The sequence below is a fragment of the Manduca sexta genome, chromosome 5 (genome assembly GCF_014839805.1).
Source record: "Manduca sexta isolate Smith_Timp_Sample1 chromosome 5, JHU_Msex_v1.0, whole genome shotgun sequence".
NCBI classification, from domain to species: domain Eukaryota; kingdom Metazoa; phylum Arthropoda; class Insecta; order Lepidoptera; family Sphingidae; genus Manduca; species Manduca sexta.
In genome coordinates, this window is record NC_051119.1 from 9,269,680 (window position 1) to 9,295,319 (window position 25,640).

At 33.9% G+C, this 25,640-nt stretch overlaps 1 protein-coding gene across 9 annotated transcripts in view; it reads left to right on the plus strand.

The window, feature by feature from the left end:
- Positions 1–3,475: 3,475 nt before the first annotated feature.
- Positions 3,476–25,640, plus strand: part of LOC115455907 (multiple C2 and transmembrane domain-containing protein) — a 44,272-nt gene continuing 22,107 nt past the window's right edge. For 4 of the 9 annotated variants that reach the window (XM_030184708.2, XM_030184703.2, XM_030184707.2 and 1 more), the window contains exon 1: positions 18,616–18,732. Coding sequence is in view for 3 of the 9 variants with exons in the window: in XM_030184699.2 (XP_030040559.2) it covers positions 3,696–3,813; positions 7,970–8,070; positions 8,879–8,990; positions 11,123–11,277; positions 12,704–12,895 (678 nt within the window). In the remaining 6 variants the exon portion in view is untranslated. Of the gene's footprint in view, positions 3,814–7,969; positions 8,071–8,878; positions 8,991–11,122; positions 11,278–12,703; positions 12,896–18,615; positions 18,733–18,758; positions 18,781–25,640 lie in introns of those variants that run through there. The other 5 variants (XM_030184699.2, XM_030184701.2, XM_030184702.2 and 2 more) reach the window with 4 other exon arrangements.

Below are 25,640 nucleotides of genomic sequence, written 5' to 3' on the forward strand. Positions count from 1 at the left end.
GAGCCTGTATTTTTTATAATGGAATGGAATGAAAATGGAGCCATATATTTTAAGTTAGACTGCTAACAATACACCGGAGAAAACTGCATTCAATTCCATAAAGTAGTTTTTGCGTGATGCGTTAACAAACATAAAGATAGACAAACACTAATTCTAAAGCCCGTGTTTTCACTCATGATGCTCTAATGAAGTCCCTTAATATATGTTTTTCTTCAGCATCTATATACAGATATTGGCCTGTTATAATTTTATTATATGTACAGATGTAGTGTCGTATAATAAGGTTAAACTTGGTGCATGTCCCACACCACTTAGGGCGCGTTTCACAATGTTTAAGTAAATTATATCTATCAGTTAACACAGGCCCTAAGAATTTTATAACATGCACTTAAATTAAAACTTATTACTTTTTTTTTAATTCCTGGCCTCCTTCAAATATTTTATAACATCTTGTAAATCAAAACTGATTATTTCTTATTCAACAATATTGCTAGCGCCGGTTTTATATGAACATATAGATATTATAATAATAATACTTATTGCCCAGTATTATATATGTGGTCACACGGCTGGACAGTGGGGACGGGCGTCAACTACAAAAAAATATATTGCCATTTATTTCAACTTTCTGAAAAGCAGGATAACTTTATTCATCAAAAGCAATACAAATACAAAGAAAAGAGAAGCTCTCGTCGGCACCTTTCGACTTATTTGAACAAGCCTTGAGCGCGTTCAATTGACTGTACTTGAGTTCGAAAATTATAAACCAGTGGATCGTTTCAAGTTTTCTGTCTTTATTAACATTTTATGTCACTTATTTTACATTGAAATTAAAATATCGTGTTTATTTGAAATATTTGTCGACAAAAGGTATGGGCCATGTTAAATATGTTCTGTACTCACAGTATGGTTTAAGTTCTATAGCACACAAGATTAGTAAGATGAAGTGGCAGTGGCTGGTTGAAGAACCGACAACCGCTGGGGTAAACGATTTGAGTTGACCACGAGTCGACAATCGCACATATTGCAGGACCTCCAGCTAGGTTTGACCAATGACTTCAACTAGGCCAGAGAGCAGGTGAAATAACTCTTAATAAAGAGGGCTTATCTCGAGCAGTAGCCAAAAATAAAGGATGATAATGATGTATGCCAGTTCGAATAAGCACTATTATCTTTACATCAATGTAAAATGACAGCCTCTTGTTGATTTTGAATACTAAATGAGAGTTTCCGAGCTTCTGCGTATTGTGTAGAGTGAGATTTAAGGATAAACGCATTAATACGACGCGACGGTGGTTCGTTTCAAACTATTATGTACTCAATGTTACGTATACCTTACATCTTTATATACGCACTCTACATATAATGATTTATCTAATATACAGTCCTATGAAATAAATTGAAATGAACGAGGCTTAAACAATAATCCTTAGTATTTATTTTTTTATAAGGGCACGGTCAATTAGTCACTAGTGTGGTCCCATTGCACCTGAAGTGGAGTAGGATCCAATAGAATAACGACTGACGAGATTACACTTTGACAGTCGACACAATCATGCCGTCTTGTTGGAACATGACATAGACAGATAATATATAAAGATGATAATCCTACGTCACCAATAAAGAAATATCATTACATTTGACCTTATTCTATATGACAGATTGCGTGAAGAATCTAGTTCTTGCCGAAGACACCCAAATGGCCACGGCCTTTAAAACAAAAAGACCCAGAAAGACATCGTGCCGTCCTTGACTCGCTGGCATTGGCTCAGTCGCATCGAGTGTTCTGTAAGGTCAAAATAATTCCATTGTCTCTATTGTTTTTTTCTCTCCTATCTGTCCGGTTTTATTGAGGTGAGGTGTTGTTTTTTCTTGTGTTCCAAATTTTATGCGGAAATAATGGATCAATAAAAGTTGACTAGATAATTGTAAATCTCCGCTTTTATTGAGTACTAAAATGTGAACGAGGAACTTTATATGCTGTCTCAATATATTAGGTTTGAATTTTCTTTGAATACGCTAATATTTTGCAATACTGCTCAAATTCAAAATTTTCTTCATTAATAAAATGTAACAATGACTAACTCTACAGACTCTTTAAATAATATAATTATGTAGTCCGTGTAACTATTGGACAACATCTCATATCTAAGGATGGCGAGCGCAGTGGAATACAAAACAATACTTTGTAATTCAACGTATTTGATGGCCGATCAAAGCAATAAAAAATATTGACTGCCTCGATGTTGTAATTGCAGTTTGCGCGGCACTACGCTGCTCTGAGGTCTCGGGCTCATATCCTCGGTCAGGCAGCGACTTTGGGTGTTTTTTTCCAATAACATTAGTTTTATTGATATTTATTTTATTTAAACCATTTTAGGTATACGGTTAAAAACAATTATAGTAAAATGTTTTCAAAACAATTATATGGCTTCATTTATTAACTCAATGTCAAAATGAACCTGTATAAACTAAGTATGTGCAACTAGGTTTTATCGGTCTGACAACGCTCAAGGTCGGGAGTACATTAGTTATCGCTGTGGGACATCCGGCGAAAACATAACAGACAATGATAATTCACTTGTTATAATCCAAATCGTAATTACTACCATGTATATATGATAGCGGCGTATATAGGATAGCCTATTTGGGTGTGGAACGGATTGCCGAGACGAATACCGGCTGGTTCGAATACCAAGGGCATACACCTTTAACTTTTCTAAATGATGTGTGTATTCTTTGTGAATTGTCGGTTGTTTTAACGGTGAAGGAAAACGTAAAAAGAACTCACATACCTGAAAAGTTCTCTTATATGAGTTTTTAGGCTGTGTCAAGTCTGTCAATTCGCACTAAGGCAGCACGGTTGATTAAGGTCTAAATCCTTTCAGTCGAGGGGCCCGTGCCGGGCGGGACTTTTATTCTGGAAAAATTTCATACCGACGGAGCCCCGAGCAAAAGTTAGAACCATATGATAAGGGTCACACTAGTATAGCCGAAAAGGTAATAATACAAATTGTGAAGCCATGTTCCACCATTAACGCTATCTTATGATAGGCACATGTCTAAATTGGCACAAACTAGTTCGAACGATCTACGTATATTTATCGGAGCATAAAATTTGTAAATTAAGTTCCCGTGAGTTACAAACACCCAATGTATGATATACGAACTTATGCGACAATCTTACTAGATTATCTACACTAATACATAAAGCTGAAGAGTTTGTTTCTTTGAATACGCTAAACTCAGGAATTATTGAATGATTTAGAACATTTTCTCACTAATAGGAAGCTACATAACTTCCGAGTGTTGCTTTTTATCCCGGAAAGAATTTCACTAGGGCGGAGCCAAGAGCAAAAGCCAGTAGTTGATATCATTCAAATTACTCACGATATAAATATGTTTGTCTCTTGTTTCATTTACTGTCAGTATTTATCGCGGTTTTGATAACAATAAATTAATAAATCCAAAGGGTTCATAAGACTTGAACAAAATTCTGACGAAAATACTTATTTGCTGCTTACTAAGGCACTAAGCGCAATGACAATTAACATCAGAATATGAAGGACCATCTAAATTGGCCTTTATGTCTAAACTTTTATGATTCCTAATCGCTGGAACTCTTAAACTAAGGTGGAAACAGACTAGAGGTTTTTACTAGTGTGATGGTGTGTAAAAACGGTGCACATAAATAGATGTGCGCATCATGGCGGAGGCGCATAGCACACGCCTTCTTCAACTGCGTTCTCATGAAGAAACTTAAATCCGCTGTGAGGAAGTGGCGGAGGATGCGCCTCTTCCGTAAGCGTGATGGTGAGCATTTGGAATTTTTAATATCCTTAAAAACCGATTTGGATTTAACAAAGGCGAGTGTGAATAAATTGGCAAGCATTACTGATAAGTAGAATCTTTGTACGCGACCAAAATAGATAATTTAGACTGGTGGTAGGTGTATCATATGTGAGAGTCCGCCTGGGAAGTACCACCCCAGTGTCTATTTCTGCCACCTAGCTGCAGTGTGTAGTCACTGTTGTGTTCCGGTTTAAAGGACATTGTAGCCAGCGTAACTACTAGACATAGTCAGACTTAACATCTCATGTCTCAGGATGGCGGACGCAATGGAATACTAAACAATACTTTGTAATTCAAGGTGTTGGATGGTGTTTCTGCTGTTTATGGGCGGTCGTATTGCTTATCATAAGAACAACGGGCTCGTCCCGCCATTCAAAAACAAAAAAAAAAAACAATTGATTGTTTCTAAACCTGTCGTATTTGTAACTCGCTATTGTACATATAAACTTGTTAAAATATTCAACTTTCAAGTCTATCATTACATACATCATGTTTTATTAAGTTTTCTCACGAATTTTGTTTGCTGGTGACGGATTTTCATTTGCCTACCCGACTTTTGACAATAAATGCATGTGTCCGATTTTAGGTCTGCACCCATAGAGAAGTTGCCTTTTTGTTATTGTTGAGTTGTTGACGATTATCAACGCTATTGGTATGTATCGATGGTATGTATAGGATTGACACCTTAGCGATAGATTAATCGATAGGACGTAATTCTTATACATAACGTTTATTGGCTACGGGCCTTGTTATGACACGATTATCTCTCTGAAGCAACAGTTCAAAGTTTATGGCAATCACAATATTGTTATATATCATTTTTAATTTAATAAAAAAGAATTACGGCAATATTGTAATTCTTATTTATTTTATTTTCTGACAAATTTACATGAAAACCTCTAATGACAACTAACAATTAAAGCCACTAGAGGACAAATCAAACTTTATATTTTAAACAAGATAAGTACTGATTACACCGGCAATCAAATCACAGAGCATCCGCTCGCAAGCAAATTCACTATAACAGTGCTTAACAGATATGTAAAGCCATACTAATAGGAGAACTCGACCGCTCCCCTACTACATCTACCATAGTTTTCTGGATATTCCAAAAAAAAAATTTATAACTTTTAATGTAAATAACCGAATTATTTTCGATGGTTACAAATTACAAGCTTATTATAAAAAACAACAAATAACATATTTGCCAGGGTACCCAAACTAGGCTAGGCCTTTACCTTGGGATCAATATAATAAAATAATCAAGCTGATATTTGTAGACACGATTTTCTCATCGTTTCGTCTCTTCAATTAAAAGAAGTGATGTATTATAGGTACTTATTTCTTCCAACTTTTTTAGCATCAATAATTATAAACGACCTACTGCGTTAACTGTTTAATTAACTTTACGAATATATTTGAAATTTCAGAATTGAAGGACAGGACGAGGGATAATGGGGTCGCTTTGAAACTATATAATAACTTGTAAATCAAAATTACTCACTGATTTGTGTTTTGTTTCATTCTACATCACAGAAAGTTTGGATTTGGGGTCACCAGGGCCCAGGTTAATTATAATAAATTAGATTATTGGAGTAAAATATACGAACGATACCTACATTAATTACTTTCTTGTCTATACATCAGATACATAATTTGGATTTTAATTAAAAACGGTTACAGTCTGTCGTAGCCATAGTATGTTTTGTCTTAATTTTTTGCCCAAATTGAGGTAGGTACCTAAATTAGGTCAGTCAACATAATATTAAGACAAAAAACTGTATTACTGTTATGAATGTACACATACGTTGCTGTTTAATATATCGACAAATATGAAATATCCCCTATAATGAGAATTAAAGTATTAGTTTTTGATTCGAAAATAACTAACTTACAAGTTACAATCTTGGTTCTAGATATTACAATATTCGCCTACTCAAATTATTATAGCAAATATTCAAATGTTCAATAATGCTATTATTGTCAGCAGGAGCTAACAATAATGTGTAGAAACGTATCTCGAAATTAGTGTTGATGAATAAATCAATGTAACGCAATAAATAACCCGCTCGCTGTGAAACGTGAGCCACAGCGTGTCGGGGAACACATTTGTTATTACCTATTTGCTCTTTTTCACCGCGTTTCGTATTTTATGGTTAAAATACCCCAGAGTATCAGAGGTACTCTCCAATTTAAGGGTTTACTGTCGAAAATTAAGTGGATTTGTAACGTAATTACTAAGTAGAATAAATGGGAATATAATTTATTCAGGATATATTAATATAATATAATAATAATATCAGCCCTGTATTATATACTTGCCCACTGCTGAGCACGGGCCTCCTCTACTACTGAGAGGGATTAGGCCTTAGTCCACCACGCTGGCCTAGTGCGGATTGGTAGACTTCACACACCTTCGAAATTCCTATAGAGAACTTCTCAGATGTGCAGGTTTCCTCACGATGTTTTCCTTCACCGTTAAAGCGAACGATAAATTCACAAAGAATACACACATGATTTTTTAGAAAAGTCAGAGGTGTGTGCCCTTGGGATTTGAACCTGCGGACATTCGTCTCGGCAGTCCGTTCCACACCCAACTAGGCTATCGCCGCTAATTATATAGGATATATATATATACAGGATATATTACTCTTTCTTATTTTTGAAATAAATATGTGTAAAGGATTAATAAAAAGCATATACTTGGCTATCATTAAACTAATATCAAATTGACAAACAAAATTACTGTCTATTAATGAAATTATATTTATCAGCTATCTCTTTCGTTATCAACGAGTCTTATTTGGATTTAAATTATTTTATTAAACACAATGTTAAGTAAAAGCTTTGATAATCCTAAGGTTCATCTACGAAACCGATTTGTTTGCTTAAAAATCTTGCCCAAAAACAAAATTCGCTTATTTCAAGACAAAGTAATTACTAATTTTCTTTTCTTACGAAACTCATAAATAAAAATGGCATTGTCGTGGCCTCAATAGACTCTGCTCATAACTATGCTAAAATACAATAATCAACACATTCGCAGACATATATTTTATTAAGATAGCCGTAGCTAGAGAGGGTGGAGCGAAACAGTGTTTGGCATCTGATGCCTCCTGAATTATGTATGCCTAGTATCTGTATAGTATATTGTATTATTATTGCCCGTAAAAAGTTTCCGATTTGCCATTTCTCCATGAAGTAATTGCAATTGTATTCGTGTTTCAAACACCATAGTGTTTATATTTTTGGTTATCGAACCCAACAGTCAAACTGGAGAAACCTGCAAATGGTATACTGGAATCCTCCGGCTTACCGACTGCAGGGCCCTGGAGGAATGTTGGGAGGGCATAGCTGGGAAGGAAGTTTGGGGGAAGGATAAGGAAACTTCTTAGGATGGTGGAAGGGGATAAGGCCAGGAAATGTTCGTGAGCCCTTATAGGCCTTAATGTGACCTGGCAACGATGAGGTACAAACACTTAACGGTGTCCTTGGGGCCGCGCCGAATGTCCTCCGTGCACGGGTGTGGCTCAGTGTGGAGACGAAGCGCACAAGAATCGCCTCGGGGGGAACACCATAGTGTTTCTACTGTTTATGAGCGTATCGCTTACCAACAGACGAGCTGTATACTTGTAGAACAAAAAAAAATTTGATTTGTCTCAAAAGCTAGTTGCGCCCAAGGTCACGTGTAAGAATAATATGGTGAAGGTAATTGATAAGATATACAAAGGCAAATCGCAACAGAGATCAGCCAGGTACGCAGGATATATTATGGTGTACAAATGTGTGCGCAATACACAGGTGCACTCTCTGCTCTTTCACTCTTATAGTTTGATGGGACGGCAAGCCGACATTACCGGAGTGAGATCAGGCGCTGAACTAACGGCTTTACGTGATTACCGCGGCACGGGGGTATGACACCGCCCACTTCCTGACTCCGAGCTGCGACTGAGTAATTTTTAAGATGGAAAAACCCAGTCACAATTATTTTGGCGCGACCCGGGATTCGAACCCAGGAACTCAGCGCGGTAGTTGTACTTGTACCGAGTACAATTACAACTACGCCACTGAGCAGTGAGAGGCAGACCTCTTGATATATAAATTGATTTGTTTTCAGACTCTTCAGTGACACAGCAAGTGTCGGCTGATCCTGTTCCTTCCACCTCAGGCACCCCTGCACACCATCCCAGGCCGCCACCAGCTGAATTATTACAGTTGGTGAGTACTATTTACTAGTACCTATTGGTGAAGCTACGAATTTTCTCCAAGGGAGAGCTGACGGGAGCATAAAGAAAATGAAAACTGCTGAATTTAATGAAGGGCCTGTACTACGCGACGTAGGCGCAAGGATTTGTCTATGGTGAGCAAAGAGGTTTCTGCCCCTCTCTCCATCTTACTATGCCGATATCAGTACTCATAGCAAGAATTTTGCATAGTTACTGTTTCATTCCCTATTAAAACCATAAAAATAGGCATTTTACAAAACTGTAATTATCATTATATTCGTTCTAGGGGTTTAGAGATGTTAATAATAGATTTGTCAAATCTGTTGGTGATAGGATATTTGTACTCCCCCCTTATACCGACTACTGCACATATTAAGATGTAAAACCCGCTACAGTGGCCCTTATAAGAGTATCGCGTTCCTGAATCAGCCTGTGTATATCTAATTTTAAACAAAACGGTATAATTAACGACTAGCGAGGGATGATTATTGCTAATCAGTCAACTTTATATTTTCGACCCTAGTCCACATCCGATCAGGTGCAGTGTCCGTATAAAATTTTAAGGACCCTTTACGTAAAGTTCTGTAAATAAATAATTAATAAATATAAAAGTCAGTGTAACTACTGGACATAATAAGACTTAACATCTCACGTCTCAGGCTGGTGAGTGCAGTAGAATACCAAACAATACTTTGTAATTCAAGGTGTTGGATGGTGTTTCTACTGTTTAGGGGCGGTCGTATCGCTTACCTTACTTATATTTATTTTGACCAATGCTGATGGGAATGACAATTTTCTAGGAGCCAGACGAAGGGCAAAGGTTAAGAGAACAGCAACTAAGACTGTATTCGTTCTTCCAACTTAGAGTTCATCTGAAGAGGGGACAAAATTTAGTCGCTATGGATAAAAACGGTAAGAACCTGCCACCACTCCCTCACACTCACTCACTTAACACGATCACACAGGCCAGGGATGGTGAACCTTTGGATTAGCATTGCATCTAAAATAATAGCGCTCGCTTTCTCATAGTACGTCAAAGATTTTCTTCGCCATCTTATAAAGGCTATCATGACGAAAATTTGCCGTGATCTATTTTTGTCGACATATATCCAAGAATTATATTTCTAATCAGAGTTAGGCCTAAGCGTTCGATCAATATTATTTTTGTTTTTTTCTAGTAAAGTATGAAGTAATGGTGAAAATACAAACTTTAAAAACATAATTAACATAAATGCTGATAAGTTCTGCAATTCACTTTTACGAATAATTATAATTCAAGTTTTGACTGACTTCATATAATGGTAATAACATTTAATATAATAGGGAACACAAAATAAAAAGTTTCGCCATCCCTGACGTAGCCTATGCAGCACCGAAATGAACACAAAAGAGAGCTTTTTAATTACTTATAGGATTGAGTTTAAAAAAGTTAAACAGTTGCAAAGAACATTTTCGGTGATCCCGAGAGATGCCATTTATTCAGACATCTAGCCTTTTGTCGTTTCTTCAAAGTACTTTGACGTTTTTAGAGACGCAGTTATATGTAGAAGGAACATTGAGGCTGAAAACAAAGACTTCAATGTATAAAGATTTTAAATAGAATTTTTAATTATATTTTATTTCAGCACTGATAATAATGATGAAATGTAAAGTCTAGAAACTTCCGTTAGTTATTCTTAATGAAGAATAAATGTCCGTTGTGGTTGTTAAGACGCAGAATAATAATCTTCATGTCTAGGAGGAAAAATATGATATTTAATGTAGAAATATCGTTTTATAATGAACTAATATAGTTGTTGCTTGTTACTCTGGCTAGTAACAAAGCATCTCTTTGACTATCAAAAGATTTTTTTAATATCAATATTAAAAATAAATCATATGATCATACCTGTATTTTTAATATAGCATATAAAAAAAATTACAGACCGATATCTCTATATTATAGATATTGAAGAAAAACTAATAGTGGAGTTTTTATTAAAGCAACAGAAACGAAAACAACAGAAATAAGCTTTTTTGCCTGTCTGTATGTTTGTACACGCATCACGCAATAACTACTTCACGGAATTTAATGCAGTTTTTAAAGATGTATTGATAGAGATTTAAGTTAAAACATAGGCTCCGTTTTATCTCGGAAAAATATGAAACGGGACTTTTGTACCGAAAAAATTTTCCACGCGTGCGGAGTCCCGAGCAAAAGCTAGTGTAGGTATAAAAAACAGTAAAAATGTCTACATAAGTACTAAAAGCATCACTTCATGATTTAGTCTTGAAATTCTGTTTGCGATCAATGTAATTTAAAAAGTTTGAAATAACTAATATACTTTTTGTAACATTTCTAAACAGATTTCAGAAACTTCTCAAACTTTTGTACCTCGTGTTGGTGTTTGAATATAATATTTTTGAAATCCATACAGCTATGAGAGACTAAAACGAAGATTTATACAAATATGTGACTGTGTCATAATATATTAGTTTATTTTTAATTATTTAGGATAATCATAATTTTAATTTGTAAGTAGTAATTCAGTGAGTATAGATAATATAGTATTGACTGATTAAATTGCATAGCTCTTTTACAATAAAGTCGAATATTTAATTTGATTTTGTTCCTTCATAACACACTCACAATACACTTTGAACACACATCACTATTAATATTATTTTTTCTTTGCATGTTTTTCTTTTAATTTGCAGTCGAATTAGTGCTTTTGCTTTTCTAGTTACTAATGAATCTTTCAAAATTGTTATATTTGTAACATTGGAATGAAATTATACTTTAAACTGTATCCATTTAGTAATTCAATTTAAATATGTTGATACGAATCTATTAATTTCAACAAACATTGCCATTCAAATTGAATACTGCAAATAAATTTTCACAATAAATGTTTGTTCTGTCTAACCAAATCATTTAGATGAGTCATTCTATATTCAAATTCCATTATTGTTATCATTTAAAATAGGAATAAATTCTTAGATCGTTCTTTTTATTTTCGCTTCTTACGTCTTCTAACTGCGCCGTTTGTGGGGTCCAAAACCAGGTTTGTTATCAGGCACCAGTGATCCGTACATCAAGTTTAAATCTGGGGGGAGGTTACTGCACAAATCAAGGATAGTGTACAGAGATCTCAATCCAGTGTGGGATGAGTGCTTCACAGTGCCTATAGAGGATCCATTCCAGCCAGTGCAATTGAAGGTGAGTAAATATTTCTTGTATTAACCTGTTTGCATCTTTATTGATACTGGCAAAAAATTTATAATAAAAAGTATTTTGCGCGAATTTAAGTCCGGTTAGCAATAGTCTTCATTATAATATATATTTAATTATTAAAGTATATAATTGTTTGTAGCGTCAATATTAATCATATTTATAATTATTTTTAATAAATTATTAAAGAAAAATATTAAGCAAGCAGGTTTATTTTTATATTTATGCGTAAACTCCAGGTTTATACCTTGAAACTTGATTGTATTTGAAAATATAATCGCACTAAAATTTTACAAGGTAAAACGTTTCCTCCATAGCATGAATAAAATTGAATATTTAAACCCTTAGTGTGGGAATGGGATAAGGTATTGGCTCTCTGGGCCCTTTTAAGGTAAACATCTTGGTTTGGATATCTCATAAACACAGCTAATGTTTAATTCAAGGGTGTTTACAGTTGAACACAAGTTTATGCTGTTTTGGAAGTAATCTAAGGATTTTCGTGGTCTTAACTCGCCACTTTAGTTTCGTTGTCATTGTTCGGAGTTTCATTACGAAAAATCACTTATGTATTTATATAGGTTATATTTAAGTATAGGTGACCAGGAGAATAAAAAACCTCGTTAGGTTGTGACAAATTTTTCACAAATATTTTCGTTGTCAATATTAATAAGAATAGATATAATATTTTCCCCCGACACCTATTTATTGTATTTTTCACAAAAAATATAAGGAAACTAAAATATTCAAATAATACCACGGTATTTCAAAGAGCTTATTAACTCTTAATATGCATGTCAACTGCAGCTGCCTTTGCACATAACATGCTGTTATCTCATAGATAAATCGATTGTCATGACTCATGAGATAGCGTGTTAATGCTGCGTGTTAATTTTGAATGATTCTGTTAAGCGAAATTTACACCTATAATATCTGGATTTGCGAAGATATTATCAACCAGACGCAAATATAGGTTGGCGAAAAGTAGGGCTTGCTGTGAATCAAGCATTACAGTAGTCTTACTTTTATTTTATTAATGTGCTATTTTGTGAAAATGTATGGATATTTGGACGTTTAGATATTTGTTAGAAGTAAATAAAAAAACCACTGAACGTATTTGCATGAAATTTGGCACATGGGTTGATAATATCTTGGACTAACACTTAGAGCAATTTATCTCCCGGTAAATGGGAAATTTTTATAATAAATAAGGATGACACTAAATTGATTGTCATTGTATCAATATTTATTTTGTAAAACTTGAAATTAAGGAGAAAATATTCGTCTTTGAAGATTTCAATTTGATTTAAGCTGTGGACTTCCGTATCAGGCTAATGGCAATTGGGATAACTAATAGTGTCTAATATTTCCACCCTAATATTAGCTTCTTGAAATTCATCTCCTAAACATATTTCAGGTGTTTGATTACGACTGGGGTCTACAAGATGACTTCATGGGCTCTTGTAATTTGGACCTCACAGCGTTGGAACTTGGCAGGACTCAGGACTTGGTGCTATGTCTAAGGGACCCAAACAAACCGAATCAGGACATGGGGGAGATCGTTCTTAACGTGACGCTGTGGCCAAAATCCCAAGAAGATAAAGAGCAGGTAAGGGAATTATTGATGACGATGATGTTAATGAAGAAATTTTAATACGATTAATAACCCATTGTTTATGTAAGAATTCATTTTATTTTCCCTTCCGACCTATACAGTATACAGGCTTATTTCGACATTGCGTTAATAAATGAAATCACATAGTCCTCTTTACCTCTGCTAATACTTTGCTAAAAATCGTCCAAGTATAACGTATATCTCCCCAAAAAAATCCGGGTTTTTTTCTTTCCAATTTTTTTTTTGACATTTTGTTGGAAAGTTACACTTTTTTATTTTATGTCTACAGTTCGAGTAACCTATCGTAAAATATTATTTTTAAGAAGGTAAGTATGGGGATTCATTTAAGGGGCCGTTCAAGTAACGTAACGCTATTTTTGAAGATTTTTGACCCCACACCCCACTATGTAACGCGCCTTTACGTTTTCCTATACGCCCCTGCTTCCCCTCATAAAGTTATGTAACTCTAAAGTGTCAATTTTTTCTAATATTCACAATTATGTTACGCAAAATATCGGAAAGTCGCTAAAATACCTTTGTTATTGTTTTAATATAAAAAAACCAATGTTACACAACGCTTTGTACGAACCTCCTTCCCGCGCCTGTAACATCGTAACGTTTTACAAGACCCCACTTCCCCTCCAAATCGCGTTACGTAATACTTGAACGGCCCCTAATAAGGCAATATCAAAATGACAATTGCATAACATAATGTAATGTACATAATACTTAATGTATTATGTACGATTTCAATAAGGTTAAGAAATCCTTACTTTCCAATCGGCAGTGAATATGAACCAATCAGAATGAAGGATATAACATGCTTAGAAATGACTCTTTTTGAATGGTTTGTTCTCATAATTGGTCTGCATGTAAGAATTGGGAACGCTTATTGAAATCGAACATAAGAAATCAAGAGCTATATGGATTGTATGAGTTGGAGGGAAAAATAAAATGATTTCTTACCTTTAAAAGATCAGACTGGGGTAGTAGATGTTTGCACATTTTTATTAAATAAAGCGGTCTGGAAATAGCCTTAAGCGTTAATATTCTCAATATTTTAAATAACTGAAAACTCTCCTTTGAGAGAGGCTTTTGAGAAATCGTTCTGCCATTCGCAATGAATTCGCACACAAAGAATGTTGTTTCATTTTACGTAAGTTCATCGGTATTCAAAAAAAGATAAGTTCTTTTACGTTAAAAAAAACTTTGAGAGCCGAAGATTTTAATCTAAATATAAAAAGTTTAAGAAATGGCGAGATTAAGCTAATTACTCAAAAACCAAATTTGAATTTTATTGACGATCAAACTTTTAGTAAAGTGTTATTTAGAGGTTATTTTTTATCTTTATGTCAATGATTGAAGTTATATTAAGCATTAGTTTTATAAACAAGAATATATGTCTAATGGAAGAAACAGCAACAACCAATATGCTTGAATTTTCATAGCGATTTTTATACATACTTTTGTTCTTTACCTATATTAATTTGTCGTGATGTCAATGATTGCGTTGTAGCAAATGCTGTTTTGTAAACAAGAATATCGATGGAGGAGGCAGAAACAACTGTTATGTTTGAATTTTAATTACGGTTTTACATATTATTTGTTCGTTGCTATATAGTAATATGTGGTTATAATTGTTAGTAGACTTGTACACAATCATATAATGTGAATTATAAGAAATATTTTAATGAATTTTGAACTGACTTCAGAAAAAGGAGGAGGTTCTCAATTTGCCGGCATTTTTTAATGCCGCCATAATCATATTCAAATTGTAAGTTGAGTTTTAAACAAATAACATACTGAGTAAAGGACTTTACAAAACCGTACTCATTTCATAATAGTTTGCGCGAGGCTGAACACGCCGTTACACCATCTATCATGTTAAGAAACAGCCACTTTACTAAGCCATTAAGGAAACAAGACATATTACGTAAGACTAGATGTTATTGGTGGTCCCCCTTGCATAAATGGCCTTACCCGGAATAGAAGTGCCGATTTGTAACTTTATGGGAGGGAAAGAAGCCTATATTTTAATCCAAGAGATATATAAGCTAGTGATGAAAGGTGAAATTTTGAAAGGGAAACCGACGCAACATAATATAATACTAATATGCATAAATAAGGTCTACAAAACAATCTAATGATAATTAGGTTCTACATAAATTCTACAGAAAGGCAAGCCGGCAAGAATCGGCTTATAGGTACCTTTCGCCATTGCTAATCTGTTTTACATTTCATCCAAATCTGTTCAGAAGTTTATGTGTTTACTTCGAACAAACTTTTACATTCATGTTGTAAGAGGAGCGTGACGTATTTTGTTAATCTTGTTTAGTATTCCTATCTTAAACCTAATTCAAACAAAGCTAAGGTGGACATTAACCTGTCACTAACCATGGAAAAGTAGAATATGTTGTTATTGTCAACACGCCCACTGAATGGAGTAATAGTAATAAAAGACATAAAAAGACAAAAAAATATTTAGTGCTTGGAATTTCAAAAACTAAAAATGAAGTAAAGTTTTCTAAACATTAACTATTAGTTTAAAAATAAACAATAATAATTTCAAAATCTAGACTGGCTCGGTGACGTATTGTATGCGCAGTAAGCCCTACCTTCTGAGTTAGTGAATTCGAATCCTGGGGATTTTAAAGTGAGATTGGATTTTTCTGGTCAGTATCAGCCCAGAATCTAGAACGTGTCACCCATATAGAGATATCACATCATAGGACAGAACCTACAGGCGGAAAGTGGGTGGGTGTTGTATCTCTGCCTGCCCCTTCGGGAATAAAGCGTGATGTTTGTATGTAAAATCTAAAATTATTACACTGTATTCACAATGCTGCATCGCTATATTGAAAACATAGTGTGCTCTAAATTACCTTCATTACCGTCTTTCATTATTTCTGACGATATACCTCCCATAACAACGTTTTACAAACAGTCATTCGCACTAAGCTATGGTTTCCTGACTTACTTCTATATGAATGCATAAGATCACAATTTTCCTGTTCGATGTTAGAACTTATGAAAAAGGTGCGAGTATATTACACAATGCCTTACACAATCCTGGTGATACACTGTACCGATACTGACCAAAAATAACTAATATTCGAAGCCCGGGATCAAACCTGAGACGTCAGTCGACACGAGATTCGTAACGCGCATGCAATGCATTACGCCACCAAGGAATTAAGGTTTCTTTTACTTCGTCCAACCGTCCATCATTCTCAGTAACAATCGCCGGCTCATATTATAGAGAATAATAATATATCAGCCCTGTATTATATACTGTCCCACTGTTGGGCACGGGCCTCCTCTACTACTGAGAGGGATTAGGTCTTAGTCCACCACGCTGGCCCAGTGCGGATTGGTAGACTTCACACACCCTCGAAAATTCCTATAGAGAATTTCTCAGGTATGCAGGTTACCTTACAATGTTTTCCTTCACCGTAGAGAATAAAGAAGATTTATAGAGAAGAGAAGATTGGTGCTTATTATAGATTATTATAAATTTAACTTTTCTGTTCAATATTGTACCTAATTACCTTCGAAATGATTGTGACGAGAGTAATACTAGAGTTTCTTGCCCGGTATTATCTGGTGGAAACTGATTTCACAACTCGTAGTAGAGTAAAAATTCGACTGAATCGAAATCATGTTTAATATTTTACAAATACAAAAAAATATTGAAATTGCTTTTTTAAACCTAGCCCACCTCTGGAGCGGTTATCATTTCAATACCTAATAACATAGTTTTTGTCAGTCTCTCAAAACAAACAAACCTTTATAATGCATACCTATTTTATAGTGAACATCAAAATGGCAGCGGTTTTGCATTTCATTGTTCCATACTTTGCTATCGCCGACCACGATCTATTGTCATTAAGCGTCGTTTGTAATAAGGATGGCGGTTTAGCAAAAATAGACTCATTGAAAATAATAAATAGGTTCTTTATAGCAGATCCTAATATCATGTTGAGAAAACGTTTCTATGTAACAATAAAATTAAATACTAACAATGATGTTTCAACATGGTTGGGACTGCAATCGAGAATAAGACCCAGTCAGTATACATGTATCTTAGAATATACCGATTGTAAATCTGTTTTGTTGCCCAAATAAATAAAACGAGTATTACCTTCTAATTAATATTATCAATGCTTGAGATTCTGCGAGCGTGCTGTCACCTTAGTATGTAATATAATCAAATATATATATCTACTTATTTATTTAAAGAGGCGATAATAATAATATTACATTTTTATCTTTATTTTAATGTGTTGACATTTCTACATAATAATATCATATTCTGTGTTCTTTTTTGTATTTTATAAATAAATGTAATTGGTGCAAACCGTTTTAATTAAATCAAATCAAATTCTGTACATAAAACTTTGTAATTTGTACATGAGGTTGGTAACAGTCCATTGGTCTAATAATTGGCCAAAAACGGCAAATTATACGTTAAAAGAATTTCAATCTAGCAGCGAGTTATATAAAAATAGTAAAAAAAATCTTGATGTTAGTCAAACATATTAATTTTGATTTAGTTCTAAATTTTATGTCTGTGCCAACCCTATTCATACATAGATCACACGACCAAAGTAACTTACAATAAATGGCCAAGTTCAAGGTTTCATTAGCTAATGTTTCTATTCTATATCATCTATATAGAAATAGTTACTTTTTTATACACGTACTGATTAAACTAAAAGTAATTTTATATTTTTTCCTTATCTACTTTAATTAAGTATATTATTTCTGTAATAAAATTTTACAGTATTCTAATCCATTTGGAATATATTAATACTTCAATCGTTACAAAAACAGGCAACTTCAAATGCGGGTTTTGAAAGCGTAGCTTAAACCACAAAAGCAAAGACAGATTAATGTGCGTACTCAGTAGTTATCTGTATAAAGGTGAAGGTCTTATAACAGATGTTATATGTGTTTACAGAAGCGTCTTCACGCTCCGAGGACCAGAAATAGTATCGAAGCTTAACGCATTAACCGTAACATTACTAGTGATGTGTTCTTATGCGATATCGATTAATTGCAAAGTAAAATCGATCGATTAATCGGGTTAAAAAAGTGATATTTGTTTTCGGCTTAATAAGCCCGTAGTTTAGAATCGTGTCCAGTGAGTAATAATANACTCGACCCTACAACATAGGATCTATAGCTATCGAAATATGGGTGTGAATTGGTTTCCCCTTGACAAGAGACAAGGTTGTTAAAATCGATTTTAATTCAACAATTTTCTACATTAGTTTAAATACAATAGGTAATACGAAGTTACCATGGGTCAAAAGGTTAAGGTGTTACTTTTTTGCTGATTACAATACCTCGTAATATTACTCTTTAGATAACAATATCTGGCAATGATTTTTTTTTATATTATTATGTTTTTCACCAACCTATATTGTTTTATCAACACCCAAAGGTTGACTGGTAAAGAATGCCATTGGCATTAAGTCCACCTTTATACATTTATCTATAAAATGTTTAAATAAATAAATTAAATAAATAAGAGTCAAACGCTCAACCAATTCAATTTTAGTGTAAACCAGTTCCAAAAACATATTAAGGTTATACGTCAATAAAAAAAAGTTTCCATCTCATAAGATCGATTCTCATTTATCGATGTTACCTCATACCTAGTTTTTTGCTCGCAGTAACTTGCAGCGAATGTTTTTAGTCATCAACGAATCGCCAATTGCAACGAACGCGCGTTGTTTTATAAAAACAAATTCATTATTTAACGAACTTAGCAAGAGATTAAACGTTTATTTGTAGTGTTCAGTGTTGTGTAATGTTTAAAATGCGTTGTGAGGAAATATTTTTTTTTAAATTATAGTGGTGTGAATAAAAATTAGGTTACCTACTTGAATGTTTCCTTGGCTTTGATAACTTTTAGAATCACCTCGACATCCATTTAGTTTTATTGGCAGTCTGTTTGATGTGAACTTTGTTATTGTTTTTTGTTTGTCGTCACCGCGAATGTTTTTGTCCGGGATTCCTATAGTTTATTCTAGTGGGTTGGTGAAATTTATGTGAATTATTTAAATTGGGTTGATATTAACTGTTTCATAGCAGAACTATGATAAAAAAAACCTGTCTTAATTATGTATTTATTTACTTTAAGCGTTTTATAATCAGATGTTTCTACATAGATATACATTTATTTGGTTTGTAACATTACGGTAACTCCCTATGGCTAATCGTTTCGAAACTCCAACATGATATTAATTATATCATGATTTTACATTAATGATAAATAGGGTGGAACGGAATTGTATAAAAATTGATCTTAACTGCTTTAGCGCCATTTTAAATAAATGATCCCCAAGCACTTTTTTGATCTATCGTGAAAATGGGCCAATAAGAACAAAGGATTTTTTGAAATTTTATAATTTGTTATTTTGATTGGTCAGACTAAAAGATAGTTTTAAGATATCCGTTAGCATTAACACCCGTTTTCAATAAACGATCCCAATCTCAATTTTTAATCTAATTCCGAGAATGAACCAATCATAATAACTCATTTGTAAGCATGTCAAAAATACTTTGTTCTGATGGATCCATTTTGGGTTAGATCGAAAAAGGCGATAGGATCGTTTATTGAAAAAAAAAAAATACACGCCAAATTGATAACCTCTTCCTTTTTTTTGAATTTGGTCAATAATGGCAGCTATCACACCTCCGAATCTAAAAGAAAAATTATGATCCCGTGGAAAAAGTTAGAATGTACTCCGTTATTTAGATGGAATTAATAAAACAGTTAGTTCATCCACGCTATCCACTCATTGCAAGCAATTAACGTAATTTGGCATCACTTGATAACTGCCTAAGGTTAATTGAATATTACCACTTGATAGTAATGTTTATAATGTTTAATTATTTACTAGTGGAGTTTATATCATTTGTATCATGTAATTTTATATTAGGAAAATGTGTGTGAGTTTTCATCGTTATATTTGAGAAAAAAACTTTTCGGCAAATAATTTAACCGCTTTGAAAATCCAAAAAATAATTGAACACTACGCTTAAAATAAAAATTAAGTATTGTATTTATTTCTTTATGTATTCTAGCGTAGCTAGCAATTTTAATTAGTCACTAGCTTCAAAATTGGTAACCATTATATTGGTAATGTTATTTTTTTGTTTTTAATGGTACCTATTGAATCCGGTATATATTTTTTTTATATTTTAATTCTGACCCACTAAACTAACTATTTATATATTAATTTCACTGTTATATCAGTATAAATAATGAAAATAATATGAGTGCCACAGTAAATCGACAAAATTTCAAATTCAAATCGTGACGTATAATTTGTTCGGCGATGTTGCAAACGGCGCGTAACTTTACCAGACGGCATACATAATATTATATCCGTAAATTTATACGGTTTGAAACAACAACAACAACAACAATATAAGCCCTGTATTATATACTCTATCAATATTTTGCATGAGCCTCCTCTACTACTGAGAGGGATTATGCTTTAGTCCACCACGCTACCTAGTGCGGATTGGCAGACTTCACATACCCTCAAAATTCTTATAGAGAACTTTTCAGGTGTGCAGATTTCCTCACGATGTCTTCCTTCACCATTAAAGGAAGGGTTAACTCACAAATAATACACACTTCCTTATAAAATAATTTCAGAGAAGTCGGTGCATACCTTTTGTTTTTGAATCTCTGGACATTCGTCTCGACAGTCCTTTCTATTCTCAGGCTATCGCCAGTTTAAATCACATAAGCATAATTGTGTCAATTGGCGAAAGAAACTCATATTTTCCTCCATCTGGACGGCACTCCACTTACTAACACAGGCAGTGGAGTAAATTTAATGTGACAAAAAAATTTAATACTCGCAACTCCAAATCTTAACCTCATAAATATGCCCAGGATTATGAAACGGAAAATATGCAAATAGTTTGCCACTATAGGTTCCCAAATACGAAACATTCATGTTCCTAATTTCATATTCAGTTGCGCACACCGCAAATAGCATTAATATAGAAACGTTAACAATGTTATCGTATTATGATAGAATTAGCATTGAATGGTGAATTCACTATTATTGTCTATTTGTGTTTCCTGTTTTGTTTGCATCGTTATTTCACTTCTTACTTTTATGCATATCGTTTTTTTAACAGACTTATTATAATTGTTGCCATAAGTGTTTCTTGCAGTAGGATTCTTGATAGTTTCTTCAGTCAGTTTTCTTGGTCATTTTGTGCTTCGGCGGCAAACATAAATATATTAGCAGTTTTTTCCGGGTTGTAGATTAAAGCCAGTATATAATAACTTAGGGCTATGATAATAAAGAACTTGATAATTTTCATTTTGCTGTTTTATTGCAGTCGTACTAACTGCAAATTGCAAATTTGCAATCGGATTGCAGTTGAAATGCAGTCCGTTTGTCCAGAGCCTTAAAATTTATCATAATCTTGTTTGCATTCGAATTTTGGCGGCTTGCAATTGGTACTCATAAGGAAACCAAGCAAGCCTTGAAAGGTCGTTGACTTTATGCTTGGATTACACATAAATGTAGCAATTTACCGTGAAGTTGGTATTTTTTACGTGCAAATACCATTTAATTGTATACTGACTTCATTTTCTTGCGGCCTTTTACTTGGTTGCAGTTTTTTACTTCTTTCTTCTTGTTTGCATTTTTTTATAATATATCTACTTATTTCTCTTTTACTATCTTGCCAAAACTTTGCAAATAGTTGTTTTATATTGGCAAGAAACAATGTTTGTTTAACGTGAAATGATTGTTTATTTGTTGCTTGTTTATTTGAAGAGCGGTAAACACATTGCATTCTCGAACGAAGGTTCTCTCATGTTAATAAATAATGTCAATAAAGATCAAGTAGGTACTACTACTATTTGTCTTGTCAAATCTTGCAAATTCTATCAGTAACTTTCAAAGCTTTGCCTTAGCGTTCAACTGCCAGTTACTTTGCCTAAAACCAAAGTAACTGGCAGTTGAACGCTAAGCATTAAAACTTTAAATTTGGCCCTGCAGTCTTTGCATGTTTTATTCAAATTCTCTTTGACATTCAGCAAAATATTCAATGACTCAAGTTCAATGTTCAATATCGCGATGATCGTATCACGGTTTTGAAATTTTACGACTTATTCCAGGTTATTTGAAGGTTTAATTTGCAATTCAATTTATTTTATTAATACCTTCAACACTTTCAGTATTTGAGGCGCCGGGTCAGTTTTATAGTCAGTCCGTCCTGTCAATCGATTTGAAGCGTTTTATGTAATGTTATAAAACGATATCAATTTTATGTTACGCTGTCCGCAAGTGCAGTAGATATTGCGTTTAACTGCTTTCACGATTAAAAGTGGATTCTTGTTTATAGTTTTAACCGACTTCAAAAAAGGAGGGTTATCAATTCGATGTGTATTTTTATGTTTGCTTGTATCGTCTCGCGTCAGTCGAAACTCTATTGGACCCTACTTCATCTATAATTTTGATAAATAAATATTAAGTTAAGTTACATGCAATATTGAGAATTAGAATGGTATTTGTGTTACAAAAGTAAAACAATGGTTTCATTGAGGTAGAATCTCTTTCATCACAGTAGAAAGACAGTCATAACATTGTAGGACCTTTGGGACCCATAAAGATAAGATTTGAGATGTTTTTGCAGAGAACTTGTGTAAATGTCCAAACTAATTTGTTCGATGAAAAGTTGCCAATTGAATAGTAATCCGAGTTAAATAAACGGTTGAGTGATTAATAATTTATTATTTTTACCCGAATGTTGGACATCAAAACAAAATTAGTTTTCGGATTTCAAATATGAAAGTATTTAAGGTTCAAAACACGAAAGTAAATCAACCATTATTTATTATTTGAACCATAAAAAATATACAACTATTACACAGTTTTTCTTTGAACGTAACACAGGAAAGCGTGTTCAAACAAAACTAGCACTAATGGACCGCACCTTTGCATATTCCAAGGTCTGCGGAAATAGAACAGCGCATGGGTTATCTCTAACTATCAGTATCTGACAAACATTTACGTTTTACTGTACATTTTCAAATGTACGCAAGCACACATGTACACAGCCTTTGTTACATTCACTAATTAATTTTCAGTTCAAATATCCATTTAATATCGGTCCCGTAAGTTAGAAACTGGGTATTAAATGATCGCAAATACGAAGTTGGATTACTCCAGCTAGTGTAACTACTGGACATAATAAGACTTAACATTTCATGTCTCAGGATGGCGAGTGCATTGGAATACCAATACTTTGTAATTCAAGTTGTTAGATGGTGTTTCTACTGTTTATGAGCGTTCGTATCGCTTACCATCAGACGAACGGCAAGCTCGTCTCGTCATTCGAAGCAATAAAAAAAACGGAGTATTATTGGCTATTTTTGATACCAGGAATATAATCCCGGAAAAACCTCATCACGCAGGCGTAGCCGAGGGCAAAACCAAGTCAATTATAAAAATATATTAAACAGTAAATTTTGTTGATATTTTTACACACAAGTATTTACATGCAAAACGGTGTTATACTCGTACATTACAATTGCCGCGGAAAAATTTATTAAGGACTATTTGGCCGCTTTCCAATGTTTTTATAAGCTACGGTTAGATCTCTTTCTCCTTCATAGTACTTGATAAAACTGTCTTTGATTCTTTAATGGGGTAATTCACGTGTATTTTCTAAGCTGTGAGCGCCTTTTTGTACGTTATAAGGGGCGAACAAGCATACGATTCACCTGATGGTACCTAAGTGATCATCACTGCCCATGATAATCACTGATGGTAGGTCTCTCATATGTGAGAGTCCGCTTGGGTAGGTACCACCGCAATGTCTATTTCGGCCGCCAAGCAGCAGTGTGTAGTCACTATTGTGGCCCGGTTTGAAGGGCATTGTAGCCAGTGTAACTACTTGACGTAAAGAGACTTAACATCTCATGTCTCAGGATGGCGAGCGGAGTGGAATACTTTGTAATTCAAGGTGTTAGTGTTTCTATTGTTTATGGGCGGTTGTATCGCTTACCATCAGGCGAACGGCAAGCTCGTCTCGTCATTGAATACAATAAAAAAAACAAAGTTGAGTACTTTCAAAACCCACAATCTAAACAACACGCAAAGATTTAACAATCTACAAAAAAGGGTTTCATACACAAACAGTAAAATTTCAACGGAAACGAAAGTTGATTGTGTTTACATAAAGCCAGTTTTTTGTCTCTGACTTTTAGGATGGGGAATATTTGCAGATCAAAAATAAGTCAGCCATAATTAAAGAAGTATCTTTCAAATAAACCTTATTACCTATGTATTTACGCCACTGTTATATCGAAATAAAATTAGTTTCTGATTATATCGCGATTTTAAACCGTTGATCTACAGATATTGAACGCTGCATGTCGATTTTACGAACGTTTATCGGCCATCCGTCTAAGTTCGAGAATTGAGAACGATAACAACTTATTATAAATCAAGAGTAAAGTTAGTCATATTTGAATTCTGTTGGAGATAATTTAAATCAAAACTTCTCGTACATGTTGCACCGGAGGTGCAAAAATCAAATCCATTTATTTGAATATTCATCATTCAGTAGATCTGTAGGTAGTATAATAGGTCTAGCTTTTAAATAAATATATTTATAAGGCTCCGTACCTCAAAAAAGAACCCTTATAGGATTACTTTGTTGTCCATCAGTTCGCTGACCATCTGTTTATGTCTAGACACACTTTTTATCTGGAACGCGTAGAGGTATCAAGTTGAAATTTATATCTAATATTCGAGTTTACGTTCCCTTTCGGCTGTAAAAAAATTAAACTTATATGTCAATGCAAATTATTAAGTAATCAAAATATATATCCGTTTATGTCGCATATTGTGCCATTTCACAAGTAACTTAAAACCTATAAGGTATTTCCTGTTGACCTAGAATCTTTTTGGCAAGAAGCAATGTCTGACAGCACATGTAAAGGAAAAAACTTGAAAACGCCAAATATGTACTTTAATACTTAACAAAAAAGCAATTTTGTGCGGAACCTTCGGTGCGCATGTCGAACTCACAATTGCCTTGTTTTTTGTTATTTCGTTCATGCTTTAAAATATTGAATGATTATATTAACCAGTACGTGTTATTTTTTAGGCAAAGCGCTAACAATAGGCATGATTATAAATTCCCAAAATATGAATTGTTTTCCTGTTCGTGTACAACATAGTCATTTTTATAGATTTATGTTGTTACAATGAAACATGTTGTAATGGTCAGTGTTGGCACATACGTAAACAATATTAGGTTACAAGAAATACGATCGAATAGTTCATCTGGAACATATCATAAATCGAATGAAACAAAATACTAATAACTGTTTCTAGTTAGCCTTTTATACGTGGAAAAAATATGTGTAGTATTCTTTTCAGAGAATAAAATCCCTAATTTTCCTTCATTATATTTTGATATGAACACAATTGTGATTTACTGATTGTAAATCTTAACACACACACACACAGGGAGAGCAAGAGAGAGCGAGAGAAAGAGAGAGAGAGAGATACACGTACACATATATAGCTTTTTGTTCTTATTGTATTTATCGCAATGTCTAGTTTTAATTCAGCATCCTTAAATTCAAATTTTGTTACCGTATTTGTACTTCCAAGAAGTGAGAAACGGGCGACTTGAAACAAAAGCCTTACCTACATCAGGCGCCATTCTATTTGTTTAT